We start from the raw sequence: 12,645 nt of genomic DNA, 5'->3' as shown, positions 1-12,645 counted from the left end.
CCTTTCAGTAACACCCACGGCTGTTGCGCTTGCATATAACCATTGCCTTGGCGAGAAATTGAAAGCAAATGTCGAATGCCATCACGTAATTTGGCCTTTTCAAGTGAGTTTACATAGGCACGGACTTCACGATTTATAAGTGCCAAAAGTACGAGTTCGTCCTTGGTTAGGGTCATGGCTTGTATGACGCCATCAAAGTTCTTTTCGCAAAAGACTAACGCACGATTTACAAAATTGCCCAGATTGTTTAGCAAGTCGGAATTATTACGCGCCGCTAAGTCATTCCAACTAAAGCTAGAATCTTGTCCTTCGGGACGCGCACAAGCAAGGTAGAAACGCCATATATCAGCAGGTATGCCAGTCCTGTGCATCATTACCGAATACGCCAATGTNAGGAAGGCAACAGTAAATGCGTATCGCTGCCTATATTGCATATAAACTCCATTAATTAAAGCCACGCTTAATTGTCGAATCTGAAAATGAAATGAATGAATTGAATAACAATGATAATTTACTAATTACTACCAAACTTACCACGTGCCAAATCCAGAATGAAATTTTCAGTCATTCAGGAAGTTATTGCTATGTCAAAACTTTGACATACGGTATTAGCTCAACGTTTGACATATGTGATTGGGCGAATTGCGAGCCTTCATAAGAGTAGGGCAAGCAGCACCATCTGGTTGTCAGGTGCACAACTTGATATATTGAGAAAGCGTCAGTTTGGTTATAAAAAAAAACGCCTTTTGCATGTAAAAATCGTCAACATGTAATAAAAATTTTTAATAAACTGAACCAGGAAGCCTTTGGATTTTTTTTCATTTATGCTAGCTTCTGATGCTGTATGTAAGAATAAAAAGTTTTTACGTTTTTTTTTTGTTACGAATTTAAAAATTCGCATTTCTTTAACAAAAATATTTTTAATTGGAATAAAATCACAGGTTTATCGTCTTTTTTTTTGTTCTCAAACTGCAACTTAACTATGTGCATTAAAAACTGTTCATACTCACTTAGTTTCGACCTGGCAACACTGATGTACTATTTACTGGCTTAGCCCGGTCTCGAACCCATAGTGAGGAAATTTTCTTTCGCCGTGCCAGGCCAAGTGGTGAAACTCACCACAAAACCACAAATGACACCTTTTACGAGATTACAAATTTCACGGTGTGTTCGGGGAAATAGTGATCGAAAAGTTTGTACTACATAAAGGTCTGTTCGATGCAAAAGCAAATGGCAACAAATGTAATGGAATAAAATCTTATAGCGATGGTCACCTTCCACAGATCTGTTTTAACCCAAATACGAAACCTTACGCTCAAAGTCATTGAAAATAAAGAAGACTTTAACCGCTTTTTAAATTGAAGCTTTTTTATAAAAACGCCACTTTCTGGAGCTTTGTAAGTCTATTTATTTTTTAAGAGTAAGACCATTAGTCTATACTTAATACCGCACAAGTACGCGGAGACTGAAAGTCTGAATTGGCCCAGTTTTGTTCTTCACCAAGTCAAAACAAATTAAATAAATAAACAAATAGTATATATATATATATATATATATGTACATAAGTATATCACACGTATATATAAAATGTGCTTTCACGAGACATACAGGCATACATATATTCGCCTCTTGCCACCCAACCCAAAACTAATAGTACGTAACTTTTTACACCTACGGACATAACTACGAGACTCATTTACAGAATGACTCGTTTCTCGGCTAATCGCGCACATGCGGAAGAACGCGCTGATAAATTCACGGTTCTATGCCGGCTATGCGGCGGAGCGCATGGCATTCGACTATGCCCCCTTTACCGCGGCAAAGCGGTCGAAGCAATAAGCTGCATAAATATTGCCCAAACTGCCTCTCANCCTGCTGCATAAATATTGCCCAAACTGCCTCTCGCCGTTCCACCGCCTCGACATGTGCAGCAGCACGGATCGATGCCACCGATGTCGCGAAAAGCATCACACCTCGCTCCATCTCGATGACTGCGAAGACCAAAGGCACCCAGCGAACGCGATCAACGACGGCGAGAGCTCGGACGGGGCACTCTCTATCGACGTTACGGAGCAGACGAAGTCGTGGGCGCAGCAGGTCGAAGAGGAGGAGTTGGAGGGGTCAGAGAGGACAGACTCTTCCCCCCATGAGCGACAAAAGCGCAACTCTGGAACTGGCACACCGAGACCGTTAGACAAGTTACAACCACGCGCGGGCGACGCGGAAACTCGTTCTTTCCGCTCGCCAACGCGTGCACAACACAACTGGCGCGACGCGGAAACTCGTCCTTTCCGCTCGCAAATGCGTCAGCAATACAACCGACGCGACGCGGAAACTCGTCCTTTCCGCTCGCAAACGCGTCAACAACACAACTGGCGGCAACACGGCGGCGCGGAAACCAGTCCTTTCCGCCCGGCATCACGATCGCAACGCAAGCCAAAACGACACGACGGCGCGGAAACTCGTACTTTCCGCTCGTCTAAGCGATCGTCTAGGCTACGCAAAGCAGCACCATACCACAAAACTCGCACAAACGACAGCAACATCAATAGTCGTGCCTTACAACGCGCTCCACCGACCGGCTTCCGAACGGGCCGCCTAGTGCAAAGCGCCATATCAACGCCGATCATTCGTGCGCTTATCCCCCTCGCGCCGACCGCAATAGTGCGGATTGAAGCAAGGGGCCGCCTTCATTTGGTTCGCGCAATGATTGACCCTTGCGCACCAAACTCATTGGTTGATTCGGAACTGGTGAGAGATCTCCAACTGGAACGCAACGGATCAGGACGTCTGCAGCGTTGCACGGTCACCATGCGAGGAAGATACAGCAGCTCCGACCGCATTACGACACAAGCAGTCGTAGAAACTCATACAATACGAATTCTAACTCTAATCTTAAAATAGTAATGTTTTCTGTCATATAAAAAACAATCAACATATCACTTTTTATTGAATTGTTAAAAAAAGAAGTTTTACAACAAAATTTTTTTTTTTAAATATATTGTGCGTGAGCAGAAATTCGTAAAAAAATCTGCTCATACACATGTGCATTGCGATTAATAACCCTGCAGGGAAAGCTGCTAGTTGTGAACTAAATTACTACTAGCGACTGGTATTTTTAACATGGCGATGTCGTACGATATGTCAATTGTCAGTCTATGCATCAGCATCTACTAGTAGAAATACTAGTAGCAGCATACCAGTAACAATGGCCGACAGAGCAGAGCACTGGCGTGGTAGTACTGGGGTCCGCGGTTCAATCGCTTGCACAGGTATTTCTTCCCATATGCAATGAAATTAGATTTTCAAATTTATAATTTATATTTAAATTGATATAATTATATTGACTTACATTGAATTAATTTTAAAAATCCTAACCGCCTCCGAGCGGACTCGAACCTGCGATATCAGCACCAAATAGGGTTATAAGAAGAGCAATTAATTGCGTTATATATTTGGTGTTGGCAATTCAAAGGCACATGTCGCTGAACGCTGAAGTTCTTCGAAATTGTCAAACTGGTAGGCACATACTAGTTGATGAACTAGTATTTTTTCTAACGGGATTGGCTTTGCACTGCAGGGAACAAACAGTACACACTTTGCTGTGAGCAGAGTTTGTTTTCCACTTATGCACACATGTGTATGAGCAACGACTGCAAGTTGAATACGTTTCTGGCGCGTGTGTGAGTAGAGCATGTGTGTGCAAATACGAACCCTGTTTGATATATTATTCATTTGGATCGGTTAAGGAATTCTCCTGACATTAGAAATTTTTATGATCGATCTTTTTTCAACCAAATACGTTATGTGGCGCTATCTTAAAAACTAGACGTAGGAAATAAATTTTTTAATTTATGTTGGAAAGGAATTAGAGTTGCTCTGCACGAAAATCACTGTTGACCAGTTTTATAGGCTACTGCAGCTCTCATGACCTCATTTGAAAGTTAGTTTTTTCCACGCATTGTTATATTTATTGAGTAATACATTTAAGGATTTTATATAAATTGATAAAATATAAACAACTACATTAAAACTTAAATTTGTATACAAAATCGTGGTTTATTAAAGTTACATACTTTGGATAAGGATTTGAAGTGTCAAATGCTCATGCCTTTGTATAAAACTTTTTCGAAGATTTTTTTGCCATTTCCATTAATGTGTGAGCTGGTTCAAATGCCACACCATATAAACCTGCGTATCCTTCCATCTTTTTTACTAGTTTCGATGCCGAATAATGGTCGACCCAACGAAAAGGTCCTCCAGTAAAAGGAGGAAAGCCCAAACCAAATACAGCACCAACATCACCTTCCAAAGGATTATCCAAAATTCCTTCTTCTAGACATATAACAGCTTCATTTACAAATCGTGATACCATACGTAAAATCAAGTCTTCGGTTGAATTCGCTCCTTTTGAAGCCAGAGAGTATTTCTGCTTCACGATGCTAAGAGCGTCCATATTCACAGGGCGACTTCCTTTTCCTTTCGCACCATCATATATGAAAATGCCCTTTCCGGACTTTCTCCCTAAAAATCCTGAAAGAACTAAATCCTCCAGCAACATTACATTGCCTCCACTGAATCGATCTCCGAATGCCTGTGAAAAATAAATTATAAATGTTTCAATAAATCTAATAGAAAGCTTACTCTCGCCAGATCTACTGCAATGTGAGAGCCCACATCAATGCCGACCTCATCGAATAATGTTGCAGCGCCTACCGGAAATCCAAAACTTCTCGTTAACTTGTCCAGTTCGTATGGTTCTACTCCTTCTTGTAGAAGTCTAAAATGTAAAACATATAAAAATACATATACATGTAAAACATAGTAAAGTTTCAAATGGTCAGTTCTTGAATTTATGTATGCATGCATCCCCCTAATATGAATTTTGTTACGATGCACGATAAACGCTTGCATTGTGATGTACCCTATTACGAATCGATATTTGTCGTATGAAATCCGACAGTTAGCGTAGCTGATTTGTGTTGGTTGGCAATAAAACATGAACAAAAACCACAGCCATTCACAATAATACATATGTACGGCATATTATTTTATGATTAACCCCTACGGTTTCCCTCCTCCCGCCATCCGTATGACATACGAAACTTTATTATTCTCTTCAATTTTTATGCCGAGTCATGAGAGGCAGGACTTTGTTAAGTGCCGAGATCTAAAACTATTCAGCTACAGAACCCAATCCATCAGCTGATTATTATGTCTTTATGTTAGTCAATCATTTATTGAGAGAGAATATATATCAAATGTACTGGAATGAGAGTTAAAATCCTGGCATAAGCAACGAAGTGGCTCGTGTAATTCAATATTATTTTTACAAGTTTTCGAAAATAGGGGAGAAAAGTGTCTTGATACACGAGAGGGAACATTAAGGCTAACTTCAGCCAGAAGAAGCGGACTTGAAATTGAGCCTGTCAGTAATTTAACCATAGTCAGTAATTTAACCATAAAAATTGTACCAAGCAGGGCCGGCCACAAGGGGAGAGTTTTGTGGGGTTAAACCCCCCTGTTGGAGGGAAATATACATACAAATTTCCCATCATCTATATATAAAAAACAAAGTCGTGTTAGTTACACCATTTATAACTCAAGAACGGCTGGACCGATTTTTATGATATTTGTTTTTTGAATTTGTCTACCTTCCGAATAGCAGAATAACTATTAAAACAACCGCTAGGTGGCGCTGGCGAGTTATTAGTAGAACCCGTATTTATGGTCCGATTAGCTGTGTATTGACAATGGAAAAAACAATACCACTGCAAAAAAAGAGACGCCAGGTGCCGTTGGAGTCGAGTTATTTCTAAAAAACGTGTTAATGGTCCGATTATCCTTAGGTTCCAAATATGTATTGATAACAGGAAAAATAATTCTTTCGAAAAAAATTTGCCGCCAGGTGGCGCTGAAATTGAGTTACATATGTATATGTAGCTAAAAATCGTATTTATGCTTGAATTTATTTCATTATCGAAATATATATATTCACATACCAAATCCCTTATTACTGTTAAGAAACTCATGTCTCTAATCCTTGGCTAACCCATGTCTAGTCCCAACTAAAGTTGTAAAGATTATACATGAATAAGACAATAATTAAAGACACGAGCCACTTAACAATAGTACGAGTTTTTTTATTCTTTGAATTTTGAATTGTGTCGTTATTGTAGAGGACCATCGATATATTTATGACAGGAAAAGATACATATGTATGTACACTTTTGCAAAAAACTTCAGTCAGAAACCGCTATTGACGAACAGCTGTTCCTTATCTATATGTATATATAAAAATGGTGTGAAAATCTTATAGTAATTCATCAATTGAGAACGGTTGAGCCGATTTGGCTAAATTTTTTTGTTTGGTTGTTCGTAATTGCCAGGAGAAGGTTTTTACGAAAGAAAATTTTGGGAAAACCCTCCGGGAAAGTCGGGAAATCAGAGAAATCGAAAATTTATTTTTTTTGTATGCAATTTTTTGTGCAATTCTTTCGGAATGGCTTTCTAATGGCAAAATAGAAAATTCTAAGTGAAAACCTTGGAAAAATCCGGAATAACGCGAAAAATTTTAACTTTTTTCGACGAAATTTTGCATTTTATCGCTTGATTTTGATGATGTGAAGCTTGGAAAATTTAGGATAATTGTGAAACTCATTGTTAGCATAATCAATTGGGACCAATTTTATCCTATGTTTCATAACCGATTCGAATGGTTGCTGCTTTTTTGGCAAGGTGTTTAGAAGAAGGAGTGCGCAAAGTTTCAATTTTTCCGATAGGTGGTGCAGGAGTCGTGCTACGCTAAAACAACAATCCATTTGTCACGTATAAAATGTATGTAAATGATATTTTTTCTGATAAATGGACCAACCAGATACCGATATATTGGTGTTAGCTGAGTGGGAGCGGGAGACCAGGTTTAAATGTGTGGTCGAGTTAGAGTAGTAGAGGAGGTAGGGAATACCTTTGCGAGTGTTTATGTATCGAGCTCAATATGCCCGTATGGTGTATAGGTGCACATCAAGGCAACCACGAACTCCATATGCCTGCTATGCGAGAGAGAGAGAGTGAGATGAAGCGGTAGCGCAAGCTATGATCCTTTTACCATGTATCTACATATATGCGTAGAATATATTGTTTTACAGTTCGAAAGGTTTTTGAAAGCGCCGCAAACATGCGGGTATTCGCTATTTAATGGGGAAAAAATTGATGCAGCAAATGTTAACGCTATTTTTGACAGATTGTTTGTGCTGATTACGAATCCGTAAGCATAAAGTTTCCATCAGCTCCAGATATTAAGAACAACGAGGTGGAAGTGTCAAAAAATCGCGTTTTTTGCAATATTTGATAAGCCCTAGTCAAGAAACAAAGGGTGGTAGAACCTTCCACTTAGGCTTAAATTAGAACTAAAAATCTCGACTACGATCCCTGTAAATTCCTGTACCTTTGCTTGATGGTCACTTATAGTAATTTGGTGAACAGGAGAAACTGATTACCCCAATTAAGCAAAACTTGGTAGAACCTTCCACTTAGGCTTAAATTAAGGCTTGGACTTCTGACTTCAATCCCTGAAAATACCATTCCTACACCTTGACCCTAAGGTTACCTATAGTCATTTATTGAACAGCTAACACTGATTTTTACACTTTTACCGCATGAATTCAAATCCGCATAAAAATAAACCGCAGACCTAAGTGTAAATTCTAAATTTATAAGATTTTAATTAAAATATTTAAGATACTGCTTTAATACTTATGCATCTGCAGAATTGTTTTATGTTGAACTTTGAAGCTAAAATAAAAGACCTATTTGCGAGCTAATATTGATGGACAGACAACTTTACCGATTGATTTACAATTATCTCAACAAAAGCTCGATTTTATAGAAAAAAGCAAATCACTTTTAGTTCCTATAATCGAGCCGGTCATTCTGTGTGGTCGTCAGGGTTTGGCATTGCGTGAATCTTAAGAGAGAAGCAAAATTTCATCAGAAGAACCTGCAACTAACGATGGAAACTTTCGTGCGCTTTTAAGATATCGAGCTAAAGGTGACATTGAATTGAAACAACAATTAGAACATTCATCGAAAAGTGCTATCTACACGAGCCATCGCTTTCAAAATGAATTGATTGGAACTTGTCACACTTTAATCCAGCAACAAATTGTTGATCGAGTCAACAAATCAAAGGCTTTTTCCATATTAGGAGACGAGACTTCGGACATTTCAGTCATTGAATAAATTTCTATATGCACCTAACGCACCAAGACTTATAAAATTTGCGAAGATTTCAGTACATTCACTCCCGTCAGCGATTTTACTGGTGCAGGATTAGCTAATACTTTACAGAATTTTCTCGAATCTTCTGGCATTGACTTTACGCCAATCAAGGTGTGTGAATTATATGAACGTTATCAACTTTGTGCCGCCTAAAAACTTATTTAAACTATACTATGAAAAAACTATGAAAGAGGATCTTCTCAATGGGCTAGCTTTTCTCAATATTCATCGCAATCTGGATGTTAATGCTGACTTAGTATTAAAGGAATTTTTATCTGTACCTCAACGAATTGCATTATTGAAAGCAGAATAATTTAGTAAATAACGAATCATGTGCCTTTTCTTTGAGTTGTGCTGAATTATATCAACAATTATTTAAATACAATATGCTGAATACTTTAAATAAACGGTATGCCGGGGTGGACCACCCCTTCCGAGCATACTCGTGGGAACAAACAACAATGAACAAAAACAATAATAAAAACAAAAAACAAAACACAAACACAAAATTCGAAGAGAGGAGAGATGTCTCGGAAGACATCCTGGGCGCAGAGGAGGACGTGCTCCTCGCTTCCAGTCAGGACTCTGCACGCTCTTCGACAACAATACCGGTGAGCGCTAAGCCTAGCGATCCCGACAATACCCCATCTTCCTCAAAGGCAGCGTTGAGTGCTCCAGGGAGCACTCCAAAGCAAGAAAGGAGGAAAACCAAGTCCTCGGGGTGGCGCTCAGGTCGAGGTACAACAGGGCTGTCGTCATTCTTGACAAGATTGCCAAGAATGCAGCGGCCGGTACTGTACACCCCAAGGATGAAGAAGACAGTCGCAGGTGCAATGAAGTGGTGGAGGAGTACAGGAGGTACCTTACTTCAAAACCAACCAAGAAGCCTGTGGCAGTCAAACGACGTAGACCTAAGGAGGAGTCTACAACAGAACCAGCTGGAAAAAGGGCGGACACAAAAAGCACGCCCCAGCAAGAAGAAACGTTGGCGAAACGACGGTACTGTGAGGTGGCCAGGGATCACCTTCAGGTCGCGCTTGTCGACGAAGCCACAGGCAGCGGTAAGCCCGTTCAGGAGAGGTGGGTCGAGATCGAGTCAAAACTCTCTGAACGGGTGGGCGACTACCTGTTTGAAAATCCGGACAACCCTATTCCAGGATTTGACTCCAGTGAGTCCCTGAGGGGTTGCCGGATTTTCAAATGTAGAGATGAGTTCTCTAGGGAATTCCTCGGCAAGTGCGTAGCCGAGCTCGGCAACGCCTGGGAGGGTTTGAAGTTCAAACTAATCCCTGCCGAGGAGGTACCTAGGAAACCCAGGGCCCGCATTTGGCTGCCGAAGATGGCTATGGATAGCGACAAGTTGATCCGCTTCCTGCAACGGCAGAATCCAGAAATACCCATGAGTGACTGGGTAGTCATTCGTGCAGAAAAGCCTCTAGAGGGCGCGCAGAGTTCTTCGTACCTTCTGAGGCTTAACGAAGAAAGTATTGGGCCATTGCAAAAAATGGACAACAAGCTGCTCTTCGGGGTGAGAACAGCGAAACTAAAAATATTCCGCTCCAATGAGCCGATTCCAGAGGCTGATATCGAGGATGCCAACCAGATGTTGGGCGATATGAACCTCAAGGTTACCGCGGACGAAGAGGTCGCTGAAGATGCCAACCAGGTGCTGGCAGGCACAGGGCCAGTTAACAATGCCGAGAAAGTCGATGAAGGTGGTCCAGGCAAATCTTAGGCACTCTAAGGCTGCCTCGGACAAGCTCCTGGTCTTCCTAAGGGAGGAAGACATCGACATCTCGTTGATACAGGAACCTTGGGTAAGGGACCTAGAGGTTAAGGGACTCACTGACGCCCGCTATAACCTCTTCTACACTAGTATATCAGGTAAACCCCGCGCGTGTGTATTGGTTAAAAAACATATTAAAGCTTTCTTATGTTCCAATTTCAGCTCACCGGATACTACAGTCGTCAACTTGGAGTTGATGAATAAACAAAGCTGTCTTATATCATCCGTATACATGGCGCACGACAGGCCGTGTCCGCCACAGGAAGTCGTCACTTTACAAAGGCTAGCAGGAGCTAGTCCAGTGTTACTCGGCTGCGATGCCAATTCACGGCATACATTATGGGGCAGCTCGGAAACCAACGAAAGAGGTGAGTCGCTATTTCAATTTATTATTGATTCTACGTTTAGGATTTGTAATAGAGGTAGTACTCCCACCTTCATATTTCCTAGTACCCCTGATTTTTGCGGTTGGGAAGAGGTCCTAGACCTAACTCTGCTGACCGAGGGGAGCCTAAAGGTCAATAAATGGAGAGTATCCGACGAAGAGACCCTCTCGGACCACCGTCGAATACTCTTTGAGCTAAATATTGCGGCGGATACGCCTACTCCCTTTAGAAACCCTCGTAAAACAGATTGGGACTTATTTCAAAAGGTTATTGGAAAAGAATTGAAGAAACTACCAGTTGAAGACATTCCTACAAGGGGCGAGCTGGACGCCAAAGCGGACAGCCTGAATAAGGCCTTCGGAAAGGCCCTTACGAAGGCTTGTCCGCTGAGGTATGGCAAGAAAGCGCGCACACCTTGGTGGAATGAGAACCTTACAGCGCTACGGAAGCAAGTAAGAAAATCCTTCAACGAATGCTACAGGATTAAGGTATGGGACCTATACAGAGAGAACCTAAAGAAATACAAAAAAGCGATACGGGACGCCAAGGAGGCGTCCTGGAGGGAATTCTGCGAATCCATCGAGGATACCAAGGAATCTGCGAGATTAAGCAAAATCCTTGCCAAAGGGCACTCACAGCCAACATATATAAAAAGGTCAGATGGTTCATGGACCGAGTCGGCTGGGGAGTCGCTGGATATCCTTCTGAATACACATTTTCCAGGGTGCAAAATCGATGTAGTGGAAACCGATGCCCCAGACCATATACCAACCCTCTCCGAAGACCTCTTAGAGGAGCTACTAGAGAGGGAAAAGATAAAATTTGCTATCTTCAGCTTCTCACCCTATAAATCACCGGGTATGGACGGAATACTACCAGTCATGCTTCAGAAAGCTTCTGAGATGGTCATTCCAGTCCTAGAAACAATTTTTAGAGGGTGCCTAATACTGAACCACGTTCCGTTAAGCTGGAGGAAGATTAAGGTAATTTTTATTCCTAAAGCGGGAAAACGGGGTCATGACAATGCTAAAGATTTCCGACCAATAAGCCTAATGTCCTTCGTGCTCAAGACGTTTGAGAGGCTGTTGGATCTGTATGTTAGGGACAAGACGTCCAATTTATCATGCTCTCAACATGCGTACTTGAAAGGGAAGTCAACGGAGACTGCCCTACATGAAGTGGTACGTACAATTGAGAGTTCGCTCTACTATAAACAATTTACAATGGCGTCCTTTATAGACATCGAGGGGGCCTTTAATAATGTCAGTGTAGATTCCATCCATGAGGCACTTATGGAAACAGGGATTGATCACTGTGTCCGGGCTTGGATAGTGTCTCTGCTAAGGAGCAGAGTAATACATGCCGAACTGGGGTACCAAAGCAGGGCCGTATATGCAGTGAGAGGCACCCCACAGGGAGGAGTGCTATCACCGTTACTATGGCTCATGGTCTTAAACAAACTACTGGTAAAGCTGGACTCTCAGAGAATCAAAGCGGTGGCTTACGCCGATGATGTAGCGATACTGGTATCGGGTCAGTTTCCTTCGGTCATAAGTGAAATTATGGAAAGGACTTTAAAGATAGTAGATTCCTGGGCCATAAGCTGTTCTCTTAGCGTAAACCCGGAGAAAACTGACCTTATGCTTTTCACAAATAAAACAAAATTACCAAATTTTAATAAACCAAGGTTCCGAGGAACGGAACTGGATCTGTCAATGAAGGTGAAATACCTTGGAGTTATTTTGGATCCCAAACTTAACTGGAAACCAAACATTGAGGAGCGTGCTAGGAAGGCCACGGTGGCTCTCTATGCGGCCAAGAGAATGTTGGGCAACAGATGGGGTTTGAAACCAAGAATTGTGCACTGGATGTACACAGCTATAGTCCGACCCATAATCTCTTATGGGGCGCTGGTCTGGTGGCCAGCCCTTACTAAGGATTACGTAGTTAAAAAGCTAGGCGGAATTCAAAGGTCAGCAGCCGCTAGCGTAACAGACGCAATGAGATCCTGTCCGAAGGACGTTTTGAACGTCCTTCTTGACTTATTACCTATAGATATATTCATCGAGAATTCAGCTGCTAACAGCGCCATCAGACTGCGTGCCCTGGGGATCTCGAAGGAAAGACCGTTCGGGCACGGTTCCATCCTAGACGCAATACCGTCTGAAATTAAAGCGCTGCCCACTGACTATA

General features: G+C 41.7%; 1 protein-coding gene and 2 pseudogenes across 1 annotated transcript; 1 reads left to right on the top strand and 2 right to left on the bottom strand.

Annotated features, from left to right (window-relative positions):
- Positions 1-5: 5 nt before the first annotated feature.
- On the bottom strand, positions 6-371 carry LOC108365755 (methionine--tRNA ligase, cytoplasmic pseudogene; annotated as a pseudogene).
- A 3,577-nt stretch (positions 372-3,948) lies between these two features.
- LOC108365754 (trifunctional enzyme subunit alpha, mitochondrial pseudogene) lies at positions 3,949-4,869 on the bottom strand (annotated as a pseudogene).
- A 4,186-nt stretch (positions 4,870-9,055) lies between these two features.
- Positions 9,056-12,388, top strand: LOC108365753 (uncharacterized). Its single transcript, XM_017619895.1, has 2 exons — positions 9,056-9,279; positions 9,336-12,388. Exons 1-2 carry the CDS (start codon positions 9,060-9,062, stop codon positions 10,013-10,015), a joined length of 900 nt encoding a protein of 299 aa, XP_017475384.1. The 5' UTR covers positions 9,056-9,059; the 3' UTR covers positions 10,016-12,388.
- Positions 12,389-12,645: the final 257 nt, after the last annotated feature.

This window comes from Rhagoletis zephyria, unplaced genomic scaffold (assembly GCF_001687245.7).
Source record: "Rhagoletis zephyria isolate East Lansing unplaced genomic scaffold, Rhagoletis_zephyria_1.1 Rzeph_scaffold_01988, whole genome shotgun sequence".
In the NCBI taxonomy this organism is placed as follows: Eukaryota; Metazoa; Arthropoda; class Insecta; order Diptera; family Tephritidae; genus Rhagoletis; species Rhagoletis zephyria.
This window is presented reverse-complemented; position numbering and strand designations above follow the sequence as displayed.

Bases quoted from the DNA above. Each gene is read 5' to 3' on its own strand.
- LOC108365753 (XM_017619895.1), top strand. From the start codon at position 9,060: ATGCAGCGGCCGGTACTGTACACCCCAAGGATGAAGAAGACAGTCGCA. The intron at 9,280-9,335 runs GTACTGTGAGGT...ACGAAGCCACAG, and splicing joins GAAACGTTGGCGAAACGACG to GCAGCGGTAAGCCCGTTCAG.